Raw genomic sequence first — 16,059 nt, 5'->3', positions numbered from 1 at the left:
GCTGTGCCGAATACCAACTAGCAAGGCTTTCCTTTTACTGACAGGTTTACCTTGGTATTCATGAAGGATCCCAGACCTTAGCCCTCAATGGTGGGAAAGGACAACCACTTGTGCACTTTCCTCTTCTTCCATAGTACTTCAGCCTTTATGTTTGAATTGGCTGACGCAAAACAAGAGTATTCAGAGATGCTAAATTGTTCAACAAAAGATTAGCCTGCAATGCAGCTCTGCCATTGTGGAGTGCTCTTACTCAGTACAATGCTGAAGCTCGCTATAGAATGGGCAGCATTTTCTTTGCAGAAAGCGGGTTCCTGTGTTGTAAAAAGGTTGCAATTTGAGCTATTTGGTAAAACTGGAACTCACAGAATTCTAGGCGGAAAGTTGTGATTAATGAACAGCAAGGGAAAGCCTTACCTGATACACTAGAGATTTAATTAGAGATTCTGCTGTAAGATGCAGAAGCATTTCACAGTGGATTAGCTGCTGCGAGAAGAGGGCTTCTTTTCCTTCTAGGCTAAATTGTTTAAATTCTACACCCTTCACTTCATTTGTTTGCTTCTGCTGGGTTTTCACTAATGGGGGCCCCTTTTCATTGTATTTGTGCTTTCAGTCCATTCAGCTATTCACTGCACATTCCATATTTTTGTGTTTGTGTAACACATTCATAAATAACATTGCATGCTTCCAGATTCTGGGAAATTAACAAATGTAATTTTTTTTTCTTTCCTTTATGAACTAACACTTTTGGTTGTGGAATGTAGCTTCTCTGATACAAAAGGTAAAAAAACCTCTATATCTCTATATAGAAAGTGATACAATTATTTAGTACAATATTAGTAATACTTGAGGCTTAATTTTATAAATGTATTATTTTAATATATTTAAGGGTAGTTTGTAATCCCTTATTACTAACAATATTTGTGGCTCCTTTCTTTTCCCCCCAATCCCTGAAATCTCACTTCAGGTATTTCTTTGCTGTTTTGGCAATCTTAACCATTCTGGGAGTTCTCAATGGATTGGTGCTGCTTCCTGTTCTTCTTTCATTCTTTGGACCGTACCCTGAGGTCAGTAAAACTCATAGAGAACAGAAGAAATAATAACATTGTCTTTGCAACCCCACCTCCCAGGACTACTCCCCTTTTCTAGAAACTCTTTATTTTTAAAATTTTCTTGGATTTTTAAATGTAAAAGTTTCTTGCTCTAGTTTTATTTTAGATCTGTATTAAATTTGCTATTTCTTGTTTATTTAATATTCTTATATTTTTAAAGTATGTTTTTTAATAAGTATTGTTTTAGAGGTTGTCAGCAAACTAGATACGAATGTAGGTTTTAAGTACACTTCTAAAAGCATAACGTGATATAAAAACTAGCCTGTAAAATTAGGCTTTTCCTCAATATTTCACAAAGGACGTTTCCTTTTGTACACATACCTTCCCCTTTCCTACCTCACTGCCTCTGTCGCTTTCCTCAAAATATTTAACTGAGCAGACCACCAGGAAGGCCTGTGTGGGCCAACATACACCAGTGGTGGTCCACAGACCACACCTTTATAACCATGACCAGAAGTCTGCCAAAAGGTCCCCCCGTCCAGTTGCCCCTCCCTGCAGAATGCTCTTGGCTCGAGCAAGGTTCTTGATGGATGGGAGGGTTCACTTAAATGTCGATGACTTTACAGTATGAAGCCCAAGTCCAGCAAAAAAAAAAGGATTCATAGCTATCAAATTTGTATTTGATTGTACACTCTCGTTAACACAATTACTGTGTTACACAGGGTAATCTTTATTATGCATTAGTAGGATAAGTATGCCACGCTTCATTTGGCTGTATGTGTGTGTGTATAAAAGTAGAACACAAGGTATATATGTAGCATTAGTAATGTGAGATGTATTTTTTTTTGAATTAGTAAAACATTTTTGACAAGTGTGACATCTCTTACCTTCACAATAGTACGCATACATAGCCTGTCCCTTATTCAAACAGTAAGTATGTACATGTTATTACCACTGTGTCCTGTTAAGTGTGTACCTGTCTCCTTTTGCAAATAGTCACTGAACCATACTATACACACGTTTGAGGCAATTTATAAAGCCACGGTTAGTGTATGCTGCAGGGGGAGGGAAGCCCACAGGTGACTTCTGTATTTATAACTGCAAGAGCCCGTGCCCGTACACATACGTGCACTTGCTGAAACAACAGTACCTAGAAGAACCTCAGTCATCCTGTTCATATACGTATCTGCAGGTGGAGATCGTGTCTCACTTTCATGCGTGTTTTTCACATTAGTACAGATGTTCATCAGAAAACTGGTGCTAGGGTTCTCACAGCATTGAAAGGTGTATTCGTCAGAAGAACATTTGTATCAAGCGATCACAATTAAAAGGGTAATGCTAATCATATGTCTTGTAATCATATGAAGGCTTGTAATTATAATTAGCGTTGTCATCACCAGGTTTCACCAGCCAATGGACGAAACAGATTACCCACACCATCTCCTGAGCCACCCCCCAGCATCGTGAGGTTTGCTCTGCCACCTGGGCACACAAATAATGGATCAGATTCCTCTGACTCAGAGTACAGCTCTCAAACCACAGTGTCAGGCATCAGTGAAGAGCTCCATCATTATGAGGCTACCCAAGGTCCCGGGGCACCGGTCCATCAAGTGGTAGTGGAAGCCACTGAGAATCCTGTCTTTGCGAGATCCACTGTAAGTATCTCAAATATTGGCTGCTGGATGGGCAAGAAGAGTGTTTGGGGTTTTTTATTTAAATGTATTTATTTTTTTGTGGAAGATTTTTTCATGTTTCTGGCTGATAATGCTTCGTGACTTTGTGCCAAAACTTAGAGTACTTATAAACAGGGAGTGAAGGCTTTTCTTATCCTCACTTTAGAATCACGTTGGGTATAAGGTGATGGTACCAGGGCTGAGGTCTCCGGGATGTGTAATTGTTGTTACATCGTATTGGCACCGATCACAAGAGAGAGCTCTCTGTCTGTTTGATGGCTGTTCTAGATGACCTCTTAGAATTGGGAGAGATAAAGAGATCCAAACCTCTTCCGTGCACCTCCTCGTGGATCACCATCTCATATACCTCTTTCTGACAGCAAACTTTGGAAAGAAAAAATAATACAGCCTAGAAAAAAGCCGTTTCAGGGTTGTACCAAGTCTCAGGCCTGTTGCATCTTGCTACTGGGTTGGCATAACTGCAATTTCAAAGGAAAGTGAAAAAGCTCTTGTCTCCTACCCCTGCTGATGCTGCATGCTGAGCTGCAATGTGGATCTGTTTTTGTTCAGCAGAGGCCTAGAAATAGGTACAAGCAGAGCCACATTTGAAGTTGGTCACGGTTTATTGACTGATGTGGCTGCTGTGCTTCACGCTTTTTACAGAAATCAGAAAACAGATTCCTACAGCCTATACAAACTACCCTGCTAACATCCTGTGTATGTACCCTGCACGGAATAGAGCCTTTTCCAAATGCCTGCAATTCTGTTTGCTGAATCAGTTAAGATGAAGTGCTTCTTATCCATCCTTTTGAAAACATGGACCACTATGTAGGAAGCCTATAATAATATTTTCAGCTGTAGTCCTGTGTTTTTGTGGTGTTATACTTTCCAGTTTTTAATAACTTCAGTCAAAAACTGTTTGGAAAAATCAACAGTTACAAGGCTCCAGAACATGACCTTTGTAGAGCCAGGACAGCAGTCTTGTAAGTCTTCCTAGCGTAAGCTGTAAGAGAGCATGGCATTTGTTTTCCTTGCTTTTTCAGAGGCCTGACTGTGCATCTATCTTCCAGGTGGTTCAGCCAGAGACGAGGCACCAGTCAAGTCCCAGATTACAATCGAATCCAGAGGCCGGCACACAGCAGGCGTGGCGTCAGGGCAGACAACCCAAACGGGAAGTGAGGGAAGGGCTGCGACCACCTCCTTACCGTCCTCGCAGGGACGCTTTTGAAATTTCTACTGAAGGGCATTCAGGACCCAGCAATAGGGATCGCCTGGGCCACCGGGCTCGTTCTCATAACATGAGAAGCCCCGCGTTCGGTGCCATGGGCACCTCGGGACCAGCGTACTGCCAGCCTATCACTACTGTGACTGCCTCAGCTTCAGTGACTGTCGCTGTCCACCCTGCTGTGCACAGCCACAGCTCTCGGGGAGGAAGCTTTCCATCCTACGAGGGGTACCATGAAGCTGACCATGGGATGTTCGAGGACCCCCATGTGCCTTTTAATGTGCGGTGTGAAAGAAGAAATTCTAAAGTAGAAGTTATAGAGCTTCAAGATGTCGAATGTGAGGAAAGGACAGCTGGCAAAAGCTCAGTGTAAAGGTGGGTCTGTCTGTTGTAGCTGTGAGCTTTGCCTATGTTGGGCAATGGTGTGCAAAAGAAAGGGGGAAGATAAAATTTCTCTGAAGTACCTTACCTTCAGGTAGGCGTACTTCTTGATTCCTGTTCATCGTAAATCTGCTGACTGTGAAGATAGTACATTTTACACTGGATGAGATAGCACTTTACAGTACTAAGAAGTTATAAGGTGTCCAGACATGAGTTATTTCCAAGCACCTTGCAAAGTGGGTAAGTACATAGTACGGTCCCGGTTTACCAGATGAGGAGAATGAAGCAGATACGTTGTGTTATGTTCAGAGCTGTGTGATTACGTTTACTGTTGACAGATCCTGTCTTCTGATTACTGAATCTTCTGCCTTTTAAAAGCATAATACTGAATGACATTGTCTGGGAGAGTGTAAAACTGCTATCTGCTTTAAGAGAGATGGGAGATGGGCTGAACGAGGGAGGCAGAAAGGCCTGACCTTGGCTAGTGCACTGCTGAGCTGTGGGGTGTCCCCTTCACTGTGCTCAGGGACCTGCCCTGCCCGTTCACAGCCTGGAGGTGTCCCCTGGCCAAGCTCTCCCTCTTGCCAGGGTAGCTGCAGTGGCTGTCACAGATTTGTGTAGCTCACAGCTGACCTTCAAGGGCATTTAATGTGTTCCCATGAAACAATATTCCCCTTATTCACCCAGGCGTTTGTGTTACTTGAGACTTATATCATTGTCCCCCTAAAGCTAGCAAGAGAAAGTTGCAGGAAATAGTGCTGTTTAGAACACACAAGATATTTTAGCAGATGTTTGAGGAAGAAAAATGCTGTTTTTTTTTCCTGAAAATGTTACGCTAATCTCACAGGGAGTGCTGCTTCAAAGAGGAGAAAGTAATTGAGTTTTTTACTTAAAAACTCTTTCTACTTTTTAAGTAGAAAACTTTTTTTACTTAAAAACTCAGTTGTGGCTTCAAAACTATGTCTCGGTATTTTAACTCAATCTTCCTCTACTGGGGAGAAGAGGAAGTGTTAAATTGTTAGCTGTGGATTCTTTTTGTCTCACTTTTCTTTTCGGAGCTTTCAGGGACAGATACTAGTGTGATCAGAGCAAGCCATCTTATTTTGGCTGTAGAAGTATTCTGTGTGCACACACATAAGTAGAGAGTTTTGATGAAAAATTTTTGATGGCTCGTGATAAAATTGCCTTCTGATTTATAAAATTTCTCTCCAAGCATCTCAAAGTTCAAATAGCCCTGAATGCCTTTAGCCTCACAGACTAGAAATACTGCAAGTAATAGTATCGAATGAGGAAATACTTGGGCTCGGCTTTTCCAGGTTTAACTGCAAGCTAATGCAAGAGTCTTAACTGTGCCCAGTATCCAATACAGTTTATTACTCCCTGAAGCATCCATTTCGACTAAATTTGTGGCAGGTATCTAAAGCTGTACACTCTGAAATGAAAGCATCTACATTTTATTTAATTGGTGTCAGTATCTTTTTACCAGGAAGTTCATGACTAAAATGAAAGAAGAGCCCACGTTACCTGACTGCTGACTGTAACCATAAGAATCATGAACTGAGTTTTAGATTAGCTTGATTTGCTTGTTTTTCTTCAACTGTAATGAATGTTTATTTGTTGGTTTGTTGTTTTTTTCCCCCTCTTTATTTTTAAAGGGTGATAACTGAAGCAAAGAAGAGGCCAAAGATGGAAAACTGTATTTCCAGAACTGCTTGAAGAGAAGAACTGCTTGAAGTTATAGAAAAGGACATGCTGCATCAGGACAACAGTTCACTGTTACTGTAACCTATTGTATTATTTTGTTAAATATTTCTTTAAGTATTTAAAAGATGTACACATATGTAATATACAAAAAAATCAATGTAAAGTAGTATAATCTGGAGTCATTTGCCTTCAGACAATAGAGTGGGGACATTTTTGTTTGTGCTCTGTACTTATTGTACATTGATCTCTGTGCCACAACTAAGCTTAATCTAGTTCTAAATTTCAGCATAAGTTGCTGCTGCTTAAATATTGTATAATTTACTTGTATAATTCTATGCAAATATTGCTTATGTAATAGGATTTTTTTGTAAAGTTACATGTCTGTTTAAAATATTTTAAGTTTGCATATCACAACCCTGTGGTAGTATGAAATGTTACTGTTAACTTTCAAACACGCTATGCGTGATAATTCTTTAAAATAAGCAGATATGAAGAAAAGCACGTTAATCTTGGAGGCTTAAATAGATTTAGCTATGTGCAGGTTTTGTTTTGCTGTGTGTATCCATGTGTGCATCTGGAATTATGCATGCCTGTGTATGTGTGTTCCTGATGTACTGTAGTTTCTCTTATACTGTATGGTAACCTTTAGTGGGCTTATAAACCCACTAATGCTGATGTGAGTCTGCTTTTCCCTCTTAGCAGGCAGTACTGAAAACTACGTTGTTTACCAACATGTACCATAGACTGCCATCAACAAAGGCCCAGGATAAAATAGAAGAGAAGACAGGGAGTCAGGGTGTTGGTGTTGTGGTTCTGTTTCCCACACTATTAATGACTTGGTTCACGTGACTTTGGTCAAGTCACTTAACTGCCCTGTGCCTCAGTTTCTCGTTCTGTAAAATGGGTATAATTATACTTACCTACCTCCGAGAGAGTTGTGAGGCTTAATTACTGTTTGTGAAGTGCTTTGATACTTTTTTAAAAGGTGCCAGGTAAGTGCAAAAACTATATTATTTTGTCACTTCCAAAGGTGCTGGATATTGAGAGGTGCTGGTGGTTACAGAAATTCAATGAGCACATGCCGTATTTTGATGCTGTTAATAACTATGAGTGGCATTAGAAGCTGAATAATCGAGTTGTCTGATGGTGAGCCACAGCTCAGCTTTGTCCTTATAGCATTCAAAGCAGTATCTTCTGTCACCTTATTTTCATGGCAGGAAAGAAGTTAATAGTAAGTGATAAAAATCAAATGGAAGGATAAATATATATATATATATATATATATATAAAACTTCTGTTTTCACTTATTAAGTATAAATGGCTTTCTATTGGGTCCAGGACTGTAATTAATGACACACAAGACCTGGGGTGTTCTTTTCTCTGTTGTTTGTATTTTCCCATGCTGCATTGGCACTTTTAATTAAAACAGCTAAATGGGGATCTCTTTGCAAAACTAATTTAGCTTTTTGTATTATTTTTTTTTAACTAAAGATGGATTGCTGCAGGTGAAGGGTCTGAAAAAAAAAACAAAAACACAACAATATGTGTTCTGGTTGGAAACAAACCCTAAGTATGGAGAACCTTAGATTAAAATACTAGAAGAAAAGTTTTCATTATCTCTGTCCTCCGCTTTCTCCATTATTTTTTTCTGCCCTTCTACAAGTTGTTTTTTAGAGCAGGTAGAAGTGCAAATGTGTGTTCGGAGCCAAGTAAACGCAACCAATATTCACTTTCTAAATACAGCACTGGTGAGGCTTTTCTTCAAGTACGATGCCTGAAGGGCAGTGGCCGGTTCTTTGATGGGAAAGGGTATTTCTCCAGTGGCTTCAGGGAGTCTATCTTTGCCCACAGACCTTCCTAGCGCAGCAAATGGGGATAACTAGAATGCACAAATTTCCATGCCTTTTTTTTTGCTCACTTGAAAACACTTTGATATGAGGCACTTGTTTACAGATCTCCAATGTGAACGCTCGAAGAGCAGGTGAGAGCCTGGTATTGTTCCCGCGATACATAAGCTACTGTTTCAACGTACACTAAGGGTTAATGTCGCAACTGCCTACTGGTCCAGTTCACTGTCTTAGCATGAAAACTCTTAATGGCAAAAAGACGAGGGGCCCCAGTTTAGCACTAGCAGCATAGTGACCTCAGATCATGAAAACTCTGCAACAAAACTGTATGATACTAATTGGAAGCTACCTTCAACTGCCAAGTGCGCGCGCTCCTGTGTCAGAGGTCAGCAGGGCTCCCTCCCACTGACGCTGCCGCCGGCATGGCCGCAGCAGGCCGCCTCGCCTCGCCTTCCTCCCTCCCTCCTCTTCCTCTGAGGCGGCGGCGAGAGCCTCAGCATCTCCCACCCCCCGTGCGTTTGTGCGCAGGGTGAGCTGTCTGCTGCTTCGTGCACGGTGTGCGCCGCCTCCTCTAGTAGTCACATTGGCCAAGGTTGAACTCAGTGGCTGGCAACATTTGTTCTGTTTTGGCTTTGTCTTAAACTTTTTTTTTTTAATCATGGGTGATATTTATATTTTTGTATCATAAGAATGTTTTCTTACAGTATTTGTCATGCCAGTTTATAACAAACAAAATGCAGGGATTTTATTTCTATTGGAAACACTATTACAGCTATGTTTTTACTTTTTAATGGATTTTTATTTGTATAGAGTGCTTACTAATGTTAAATAGGAAAGAGTATATAACATTTACATTAAGGACTCGTCGTAGCTTTTAGCGTTAAGGAGTTAAAAGGAAAAAAATATTCAAACTGGGTCTCATTGCCTGCCTGTTTTGGTAGGAGTGGGTTTGTGTCATTTCAGTTACAAAGATAAAATTATGCCATATAATTTATTTATATGAAAATTTATTTTTGTAGTGTACATAGTAGTCATCAAGTCTTTTGACAGAAGTATATTTTTAAAGAGTTATATGTAATGATGATACCATTATGTTTTGGAACACTGCTGAGATGTGATTACGGTGCACACTTTTCCTTGTAAACCCCCTGGCAGAAAAGAAAGTGTTTAACAGTGTTAAGAGAGAAAGAGAGTGTGAATATTCATACAATTCTGAACTGTGTTTTAGTTACCATTTGTGATCTAGTGTGGTTCTCATTTTAAACTTTGAATGGAAATTTTACAAACTCTCTAAATATTAATGTTCAAACACTGATAGAAATTCTAACATGAATAAAAAAATATTATAACTTACTGCTTATGGACTTGTTTGTTTATAGAATGCTTTTTTTTTTATGTACTGGTCAACTGTGCAGATACAATCATGCAGCTATACTGATTTGAAGCATGGATTTGGGGTGTTTTAGGGGATTCACATATCTGGGAGGTTCAGTTTTGGCCCACTCTGTAGCAGGAGCCAATTCTAAAATTGTGCCTAAATTGTGATAAACTGGTGCTTATCCGTTGATTCTGTTGCTTCTTCTATATGTTAGGAGCATGGGGCTTGGGCTGGATTACACATTTCATTCTCATTCTGAGAAAACCATTTTGTATAAACATTGAACACAAAGCAGCTTATGCACAGATTATTTGGGTTTAGAAGTAGGGGAAAGTTTTTCGGCTTTTGGTTCATTCCCTAAATTGGATTAGAGAAATAGCCTACTTTTTCCAGCTGATGGAACAATAAATACATAAATAAATCTGGGGTTCTAAAAACTACAGTGCTCCTTGAGAAGGGAGGCTTAAGAAGCATGCAAGCAACTACTGCCAGCCAGACTGCAGTTCCCTGTGCCCATGCAAGCATTGCTTGGGAAAGAGGAGAGACCACTGCATTTCTGTCAGAAGCCACTTGCACCATAAACGTGGTTTGCTACGTGCAAGCGCCAAGGAGAGTACCATAGAGGCAGCAATCCTCTGCTTCATCCTACAGCCCTTACATGCGTTTATCATGAGTCTTCTGAATTTCTTAAAAGGCTCAAGCGAGTCTCAGCATAACTTAGAATTCAGCCTCTACTTTTCACAGCCAGATGAAATACAAACACAACTCTTTATGTTTTCTGAAAGTTTAGCCAGAAAAGAAAAAAAAAATACAGCTAAAGGACTTGAACTGCCAAACTCCTACACATATTTTCGCTACTCTCCATCAGATGCTTGGAACTGGCCAGACTAAGTCAGATTACATATTTGGCCTTAGCGGGTTACACACCATGAGAACAGCGTCCACTGAGATCCTGCATTAGCTAAAATCACTGACTTCGCCCTTTGTGTCCCAGCTATGCATGGGAGCAGCTCCGCTCGCTAGACCAGAGATGATGGGAATAAATCAATACATTCTTCCAGTCAGAGCACAGGATTTTTCTTTCAAAATTCCATTTCACATCAATGGAAGCTATTTACCTTACACAACTTGTCATGTGTAGATTTCTTATAAACGACACTTCTTGCTGTCAGTCTTATTAACCCCAGGTAAGACTTTAATCAGATTTTTGTCAGAGATCGGCCATATTTATTCAGGCCTTAAGTAAACATGTGGCCAAATTTTTGTTGGCGTAATGCATGTATTTAACAGCTTCAGGAATGCTGCATGCTGCTAAACTGCAGCAGCACTGATGTATGAACAGGTGTTTCATTTTTGTTAAGTTTCACTCCCAATGAGCATCTGAGACACCGACTCTTTATATCTGAAAACCACCTTTGCCAAATTGTAATTACTTTTAATGGCTGTTGCAAGTAATGAGAACAATTACTACTTCCCTATTCCATTTAATCATTCTTGTCCTTTTTGTTGCAGACATGTTGAACCTCACTGCTAGAACAGGATGCAGGCCAGGAAACTGCATTACCCAGCCTGAGCGGCTTGAAAAAAATGCTTGCCCACTTCAGCTTTGCATGGTTAATTGCAGGTGATTGCATACAAAACTGAAGCAGTACTGCTGCTTTGACAAAACAGTTAAACATACATACTGGCATAGCTGGTACTGCAGAAACCATTCTGACTCTGTAGGTAGTATGTAAGCAAATAAAATCTGTATCTCAGATTTTTGGCTGCCTTTAGTGGCATCATCTACAGCGGCACCTGAGCTTCTCACTGCCCTACAGTAGCTTTTCTTAGAGACGTTTCCACCCTGCCTTTAAGAGCTGTAACTGCACAGACAGGTCGCTAATGTTTGTGCTGCCCTGGTAGCCGTACCTGCTCAGCACTGAGGTAGGGTAAGGCTGCACAAAGAAATTTCTATCTACCTGGGGTTAGTTAAAGTGCTGCAACAGCTCGCCTAAAGAAGCAGCACATACAAGCCAGCATACATTTTAATTTGTCTTGCTAATTCATGCCTCCTTGCAGGCCTTTCCCCAGGCTTAGCTCACCCTGCCAGTTAGGAGCTGCAGGGCCTTTGAGCCAGCGGATTTCAATAAGGACCTCACCTTCACACGGTGGAGACGGTTTTGCACAACAGGGCACAACCCCTCGGCTTTTCTGCCTGGTCTCTCAGCCCCTTGAGCTCAGGCCTTTGCAGTGGGGCTGCCTTTGCAGGGCCCCGGCTGCCTGCAGACACCAGAGCCTTACAAAACCTGCCAGGAAGCAAAGCTATAAACCAGGGCAGATCAGGAAGAGGAGGAGTGTTGGAAGCTGGAGGCTGGAAGCTGCTTCCTAGGCGCGGGAGGGCTCTGTCTTGGTTGAATAAGGGAGGGCTGGGAGGCATAGGTCAGACCTCATTCACGGGTGAGTGAATTAGGTGGGTTTCCCCGTCTGCTGAGGTGTTTGCAAAGTGATTTATGCCGAAAGGGAGAGACCCTGAGTGCTCTGAAAGAGAGAGAGCTCCACCATCTGATTTCAGAGACCCAGAAGGGCCTGGCCAATGCGTTGTAGAGCCTGGGTAAGACTGACTACTTTTTCTCTATTCCAGGTGCTGTCCATTTTGGCAGACCTTTTGTTCTGAACGTCATGCTGGGGAGCAGGCCTGTAGGGAGAAATGTCGGGCCAGCCCTTTGAATGATGAGGGGAAGAGAAAGGAATTAAACAAGAATCGTTTGGTAACTAGAAAGAGCTCACAGGAAGAGCATTATTATGATTCCTTTTTCCATCTTATGTTACTTTGGCTAATGGAAATCTTTCCTCTCTCCCTCCCTCGCAACCTATGTTTTGTCCTGCCCAGAAGGAGGGGTTGCACCTCCCAGGCCTGTCGGACCTTGGCAGGGCCTCACGTGGGGACCTTCCTTCAGGAGAGCTGTCACCAGAGCGTGCTGCTCCTGCCCAGGTGTTGCACTGTCGGCAGCACGTCTGGCTCCCGAAGTCACCAAGCAGAAGTTTAAGAGGCGTTTGGGCTGTGCTCTTAGTCATCTGGTCAGAATTGTGGGGTAGACCTGTGTGGTGCCAGGAGTGGGACTCGATCCTTGTGGGTCCCTTCCAACTGGGGATATTCTGTGACTCTACGAGTCTAAGTGACAAACGACCTTTGAGATGGGCTGGATTTACATGAGTAATCTCGAGGCTAAAATACCAATTTATCCTTACCTAGTTATCAAACGTGTAACACATCTGTAATTACAGTTTATCCCTATTATGAGCCAAATGGGTTGTTTCTTCTCATTAAACAAGAGAGCAGGTGTTTTATTAGTTGCTAACTCTAATAAAGGTAAAGGATCTGAGTACCTTTTTTCGGTAGAGTAACTGGTGTAAATAGGAAGCTCACAACCTTCACCCTAAATAACTAGCATTTGCCATTAGGTAGTTTGGTCAAACCCTCTTTCACTTTATTGCTTCCCAATTAGGCAATCATATTAAGCAGGCTATGTATTTTAACTTTAGAATATTCACTTTAGTATCCAATTTAATAAGCTTCTGTAGCATTTTGCGAGACTTTAGAGGACAAACGCATTCAACTTTAAACAGTTACAAACGCTAAGGGAGAGTGTTATTGTATGGTACCACAGACCTATGCAAATTTTCAGATGACATCTAACAGCTGGAAAAAAGCAGCGTTTTGGAGTTAGTAGTACGGAGCTTTCTATCTGGCAAAAGGGCAGGGAGGACCTCTTTTTGTTCACTTTCATCTTCTCATGATTTGCAAACCAAACTGACAACAAAGTTCTTGTGCAACTAAATGAATGGAATAAAAGTATGCATGGTATGAACTCTGTGAGCACCATGCAGTTGCTGTTTCATTCAGTTAGGCCTACATTGAATCAAATGAGGAAATGGAACTGTAAATAAGATGAGTTATTTTTAGCCCTTAAAATGTCCGAGTATGAATACAGCTGATTATTAAGCACATATTTGTTAAACATACCAACAAATACATAAGCTGTGGTGTCTGACTATTTAAGTTACTTAACATTGCTTGATTTAGTTAAACTTTTCATTCTGCATCTCCATGCAGTTGTCAGGCGTTTCAGCATAGTTTTGAGGAAAAGTGTATGTATAGAGGCAGAAAGTGTTTGTAAGCATATTCTCTGTGAAAGATCTAACCTCATTCATAAGCAGTTTTCCCAATTCATTCGATAACACATGGATTTAAACCAATTTCAGTGGATGTTCTCTAATGCAACAGGCTGTAATGCTCCCAAGTAATCGTTACAGTCCACTGAATCAGTAGCTCATGAATTAATGAGGATTTACACATTAGCTGGTTATGGTTCCTTAGGAGCTATTAAGAACTTTTTAACATTTTGTTGTTGAAATGAACGTACATGGAGCATCATGGAAATTCCTGCCAAATCAAGTGGGAATAGACTGTGAGTCAGCAAGGGCATTTAAGAGCCTTAAGCAACTACTGCTTTTTAATTGTCTTCAGCAGGATTACTCACCGGTAAATCTGCATCAGTATCAGTCTTTCATGGTTTGTCCTGCAGAGTTTATAGCGAAAAGTGTGGTCTTGGTGATGCTACTAACACCCTTCCTTTAATCCAAGATATGTGACTTGGGCACAGCAGGTCATCCCTCCATCTGTTCTCATTGACTGCAGAAGGTATATGGACTATAGAGGCTCTAACTCATACTTGATCTAGATTCCCAAAATTGTGGATGAGAATCAAGTCAGGGTGTTTTTTCTCTCCCTCAGGCTGCAAATTTTACTTTTGTTGATGATACTCTGGGACTTGAACAGATCCACTCGCTTAGGAGTCTGTTTGAGCTGCAATGGAAACACGAAGTTGCACAAGGAAAGACAGCGAGCAGAGGGCCTTGTTTGTGAAAGTGACCTATCTCTCTGCCATCTGAGACATGCAGAGGAGCTATGCCAGAATATGCTCCAGAACCTTAATTGTAGGCCTCCAGGTCACTGCCATTACATCCATGCTTTCTGTCACTATTTTGATATTTTAAAATTGCATTTTATTTCGACCATTCTGTATTAAATTTTCACCTTTTTATGTTCCCTTTATTTAAATATTACAAAACGTCTTAAGTCAAGAGAATTACTATAGCCTAAGTGCAGTGACCCAGATTGTACCTTTTATCTCTGTGGCAGTGGATTTCTGCAGGAAAATAGCTCTTTTTTTTTTTTTCTTTTTTCATTTTAATATGATTTTAGTCATATCTATGACACTATTCTTCCTCTCTATTCCCTTCCCCTTCCTTGCTTCCCCCCGGCATCCCCATGCAGATGTCCATCCAGCAAGGCTCATCATTACCTGGCAGATACAGCAATGCCCAGAGATATCTGTGGCATGTACTTCAAGCAAAGCTGCTCCAGAAAGCCAATGGAAAAAGCTGGTGCAGAATTGCAAGATCTCCTGTGAGCCAGCAAGATAGTACAAATTCGAGGCTGGGCAGGCCTGAGGAATCCCAAAAATGAAATGACTCTAACAAACCTCTCAGGGTATGTTCCCTGGGAAATGATTACCTGCATTTTTTCTGCTTTGTTTTGTTTCCGTGCTTTCTGTGTACGTTTCACAAATTGATGTATGGTTCCAGTTTTGCATGAACCTAAGGAAGAGTTTTACATTTTTAAAAGCCAAGCCATTTTTATCAGACATACTTAGCAGAAAACATATTGTTACAGAAAACTCAGGCTTCTCTAACAAAATGTGACATGGGCCCTGATCCCCTAAACATCTAAGTCCTTTGTTCATCGTGGTAAGTAGCTGGAACTATTCAAACCAGAAAAATTACACAAGTGCTAAAGTAGTTGCAGAAATGGGATGTCACTGCTGTATCTGGCAAAAACACATGTAAGAAAGTTTGAGTTTTATTACTAGTGATGACGAGACTTGGTTCAGTGTGGCAGCATGGGTCTCAGAATATTCTGCACACAGCACAGACAGCAGACACGCTTGTTTGCTTGCCCTCATAGATGCAGAGAGAAGAGATGCAGAGAAAGAGGGAACCAAAGAGCCAGTGAGCCATACAGCAGAAAGTGAAGGGAAACAGCAGAAAAAGCGAAACAAGAGAGAACTATACCTGAGAGCATGTGGGAGGACTCACAAAAGTTTCTTTAAAAGGTGCATTTGAAGTCTGTGTAAAATGACGAGGGGTGCCGTTCTGCTGGACAAGGGAGGCTTAGCTCTGCCTAGATGCTGAGCATAAGAGCCCAGTGTTCCTACTCATAGGGGAGGTGATAACTTGCTTTGGGGGATATTTTTTATAATGTTGATGCTGGCTTTTTCAATGTTTTTCTATGCAACGTGTGTGTGTCTATGTGTGTGTGTGTATGATGGGAAACACACGAGCATGTAGAAAGAACTGTGGTTTCAGTGTGTGGAATTTGCTACTGGCAAGTTATTCTAGCGTGGAGTCCAAGATAAATACCAGGTAGGCTCATATTTTTGCATGTGCTTTTTTGTCCTGAAATGTTTTAAAAGTTTTGCAAAATGCAGGAAGTTGCACCTGGGGTTTCAGAATTTTCTTGGGGTCGACGACCCTGTTGGACATCTCTTAATACTCTGCTTCTGCTTTAATTTTTGTTGATTGGCAAAATCCTGAAGGGAAGCATAGATGAAGAGGCTTCAGAAGACTGTCTCAATCTGGGGGCTGGCTTCCCTGACTCTTCCTAAAGATTTTCTTCCACACTGCCCTACAGACTATGGGAGTCTCTAGACCTCCTTTCCATACTCCTGTTGCGTTGATTCATTTCTCCACGGTACAA

The 16,059-nt window shown here is 41.2% G+C and overlaps 1 protein-coding gene across 5 annotated transcripts in view; it reads left to right on the top strand.

Annotated features, from left to right (window-relative positions):
• Window positions 1–9,240, top strand: part of PTCH1 (patched 1) — a 73,612-nt gene extending 64,372 nt beyond the window's left edge. For 4 of the 5 annotated variants that reach the window (XM_080573033.1, XM_080573032.1, XM_080573031.1 and 1 more), the window contains 4 exons: window positions 965–1,064; window positions 2,450–2,704; window positions 3,793–4,322; window positions 5,984–9,240. In XM_080573033.1, coding sequence (XP_080429159.1) covers window positions 965–1,064; window positions 2,450–2,704; window positions 3,793–4,320 — 883 coding nt within the window. In that variant the 3' untranslated portion in view covers window positions 4,321–4,322; window positions 5,984–9,240. Of the gene's footprint in view, window positions 1–761; window positions 779–964; window positions 1,065–2,449; window positions 2,705–3,792; window positions 4,323–5,983 lie in introns of those variants that run through there. The other variant, XR_013943200.1, reaches the window with a different exon arrangement.
• The last annotated feature ends 6,819 nt before the right edge of the window (window positions 9,241–16,059 follow it).

The sequence above is a fragment of the Anser brachyrhynchus genome, assembly GCF_964034855.1.
Source record: "Anser brachyrhynchus genome assembly, chromosome: Z".
NCBI lineage: Eukaryota > Metazoa > Chordata > Aves > Anseriformes > Anatidae > Anser > Anser brachyrhynchus.
The sequence above is the reverse complement of the archived record's forward strand: the minus strand, read 5'-3'. Positions and strand labels throughout refer to the sequence as shown.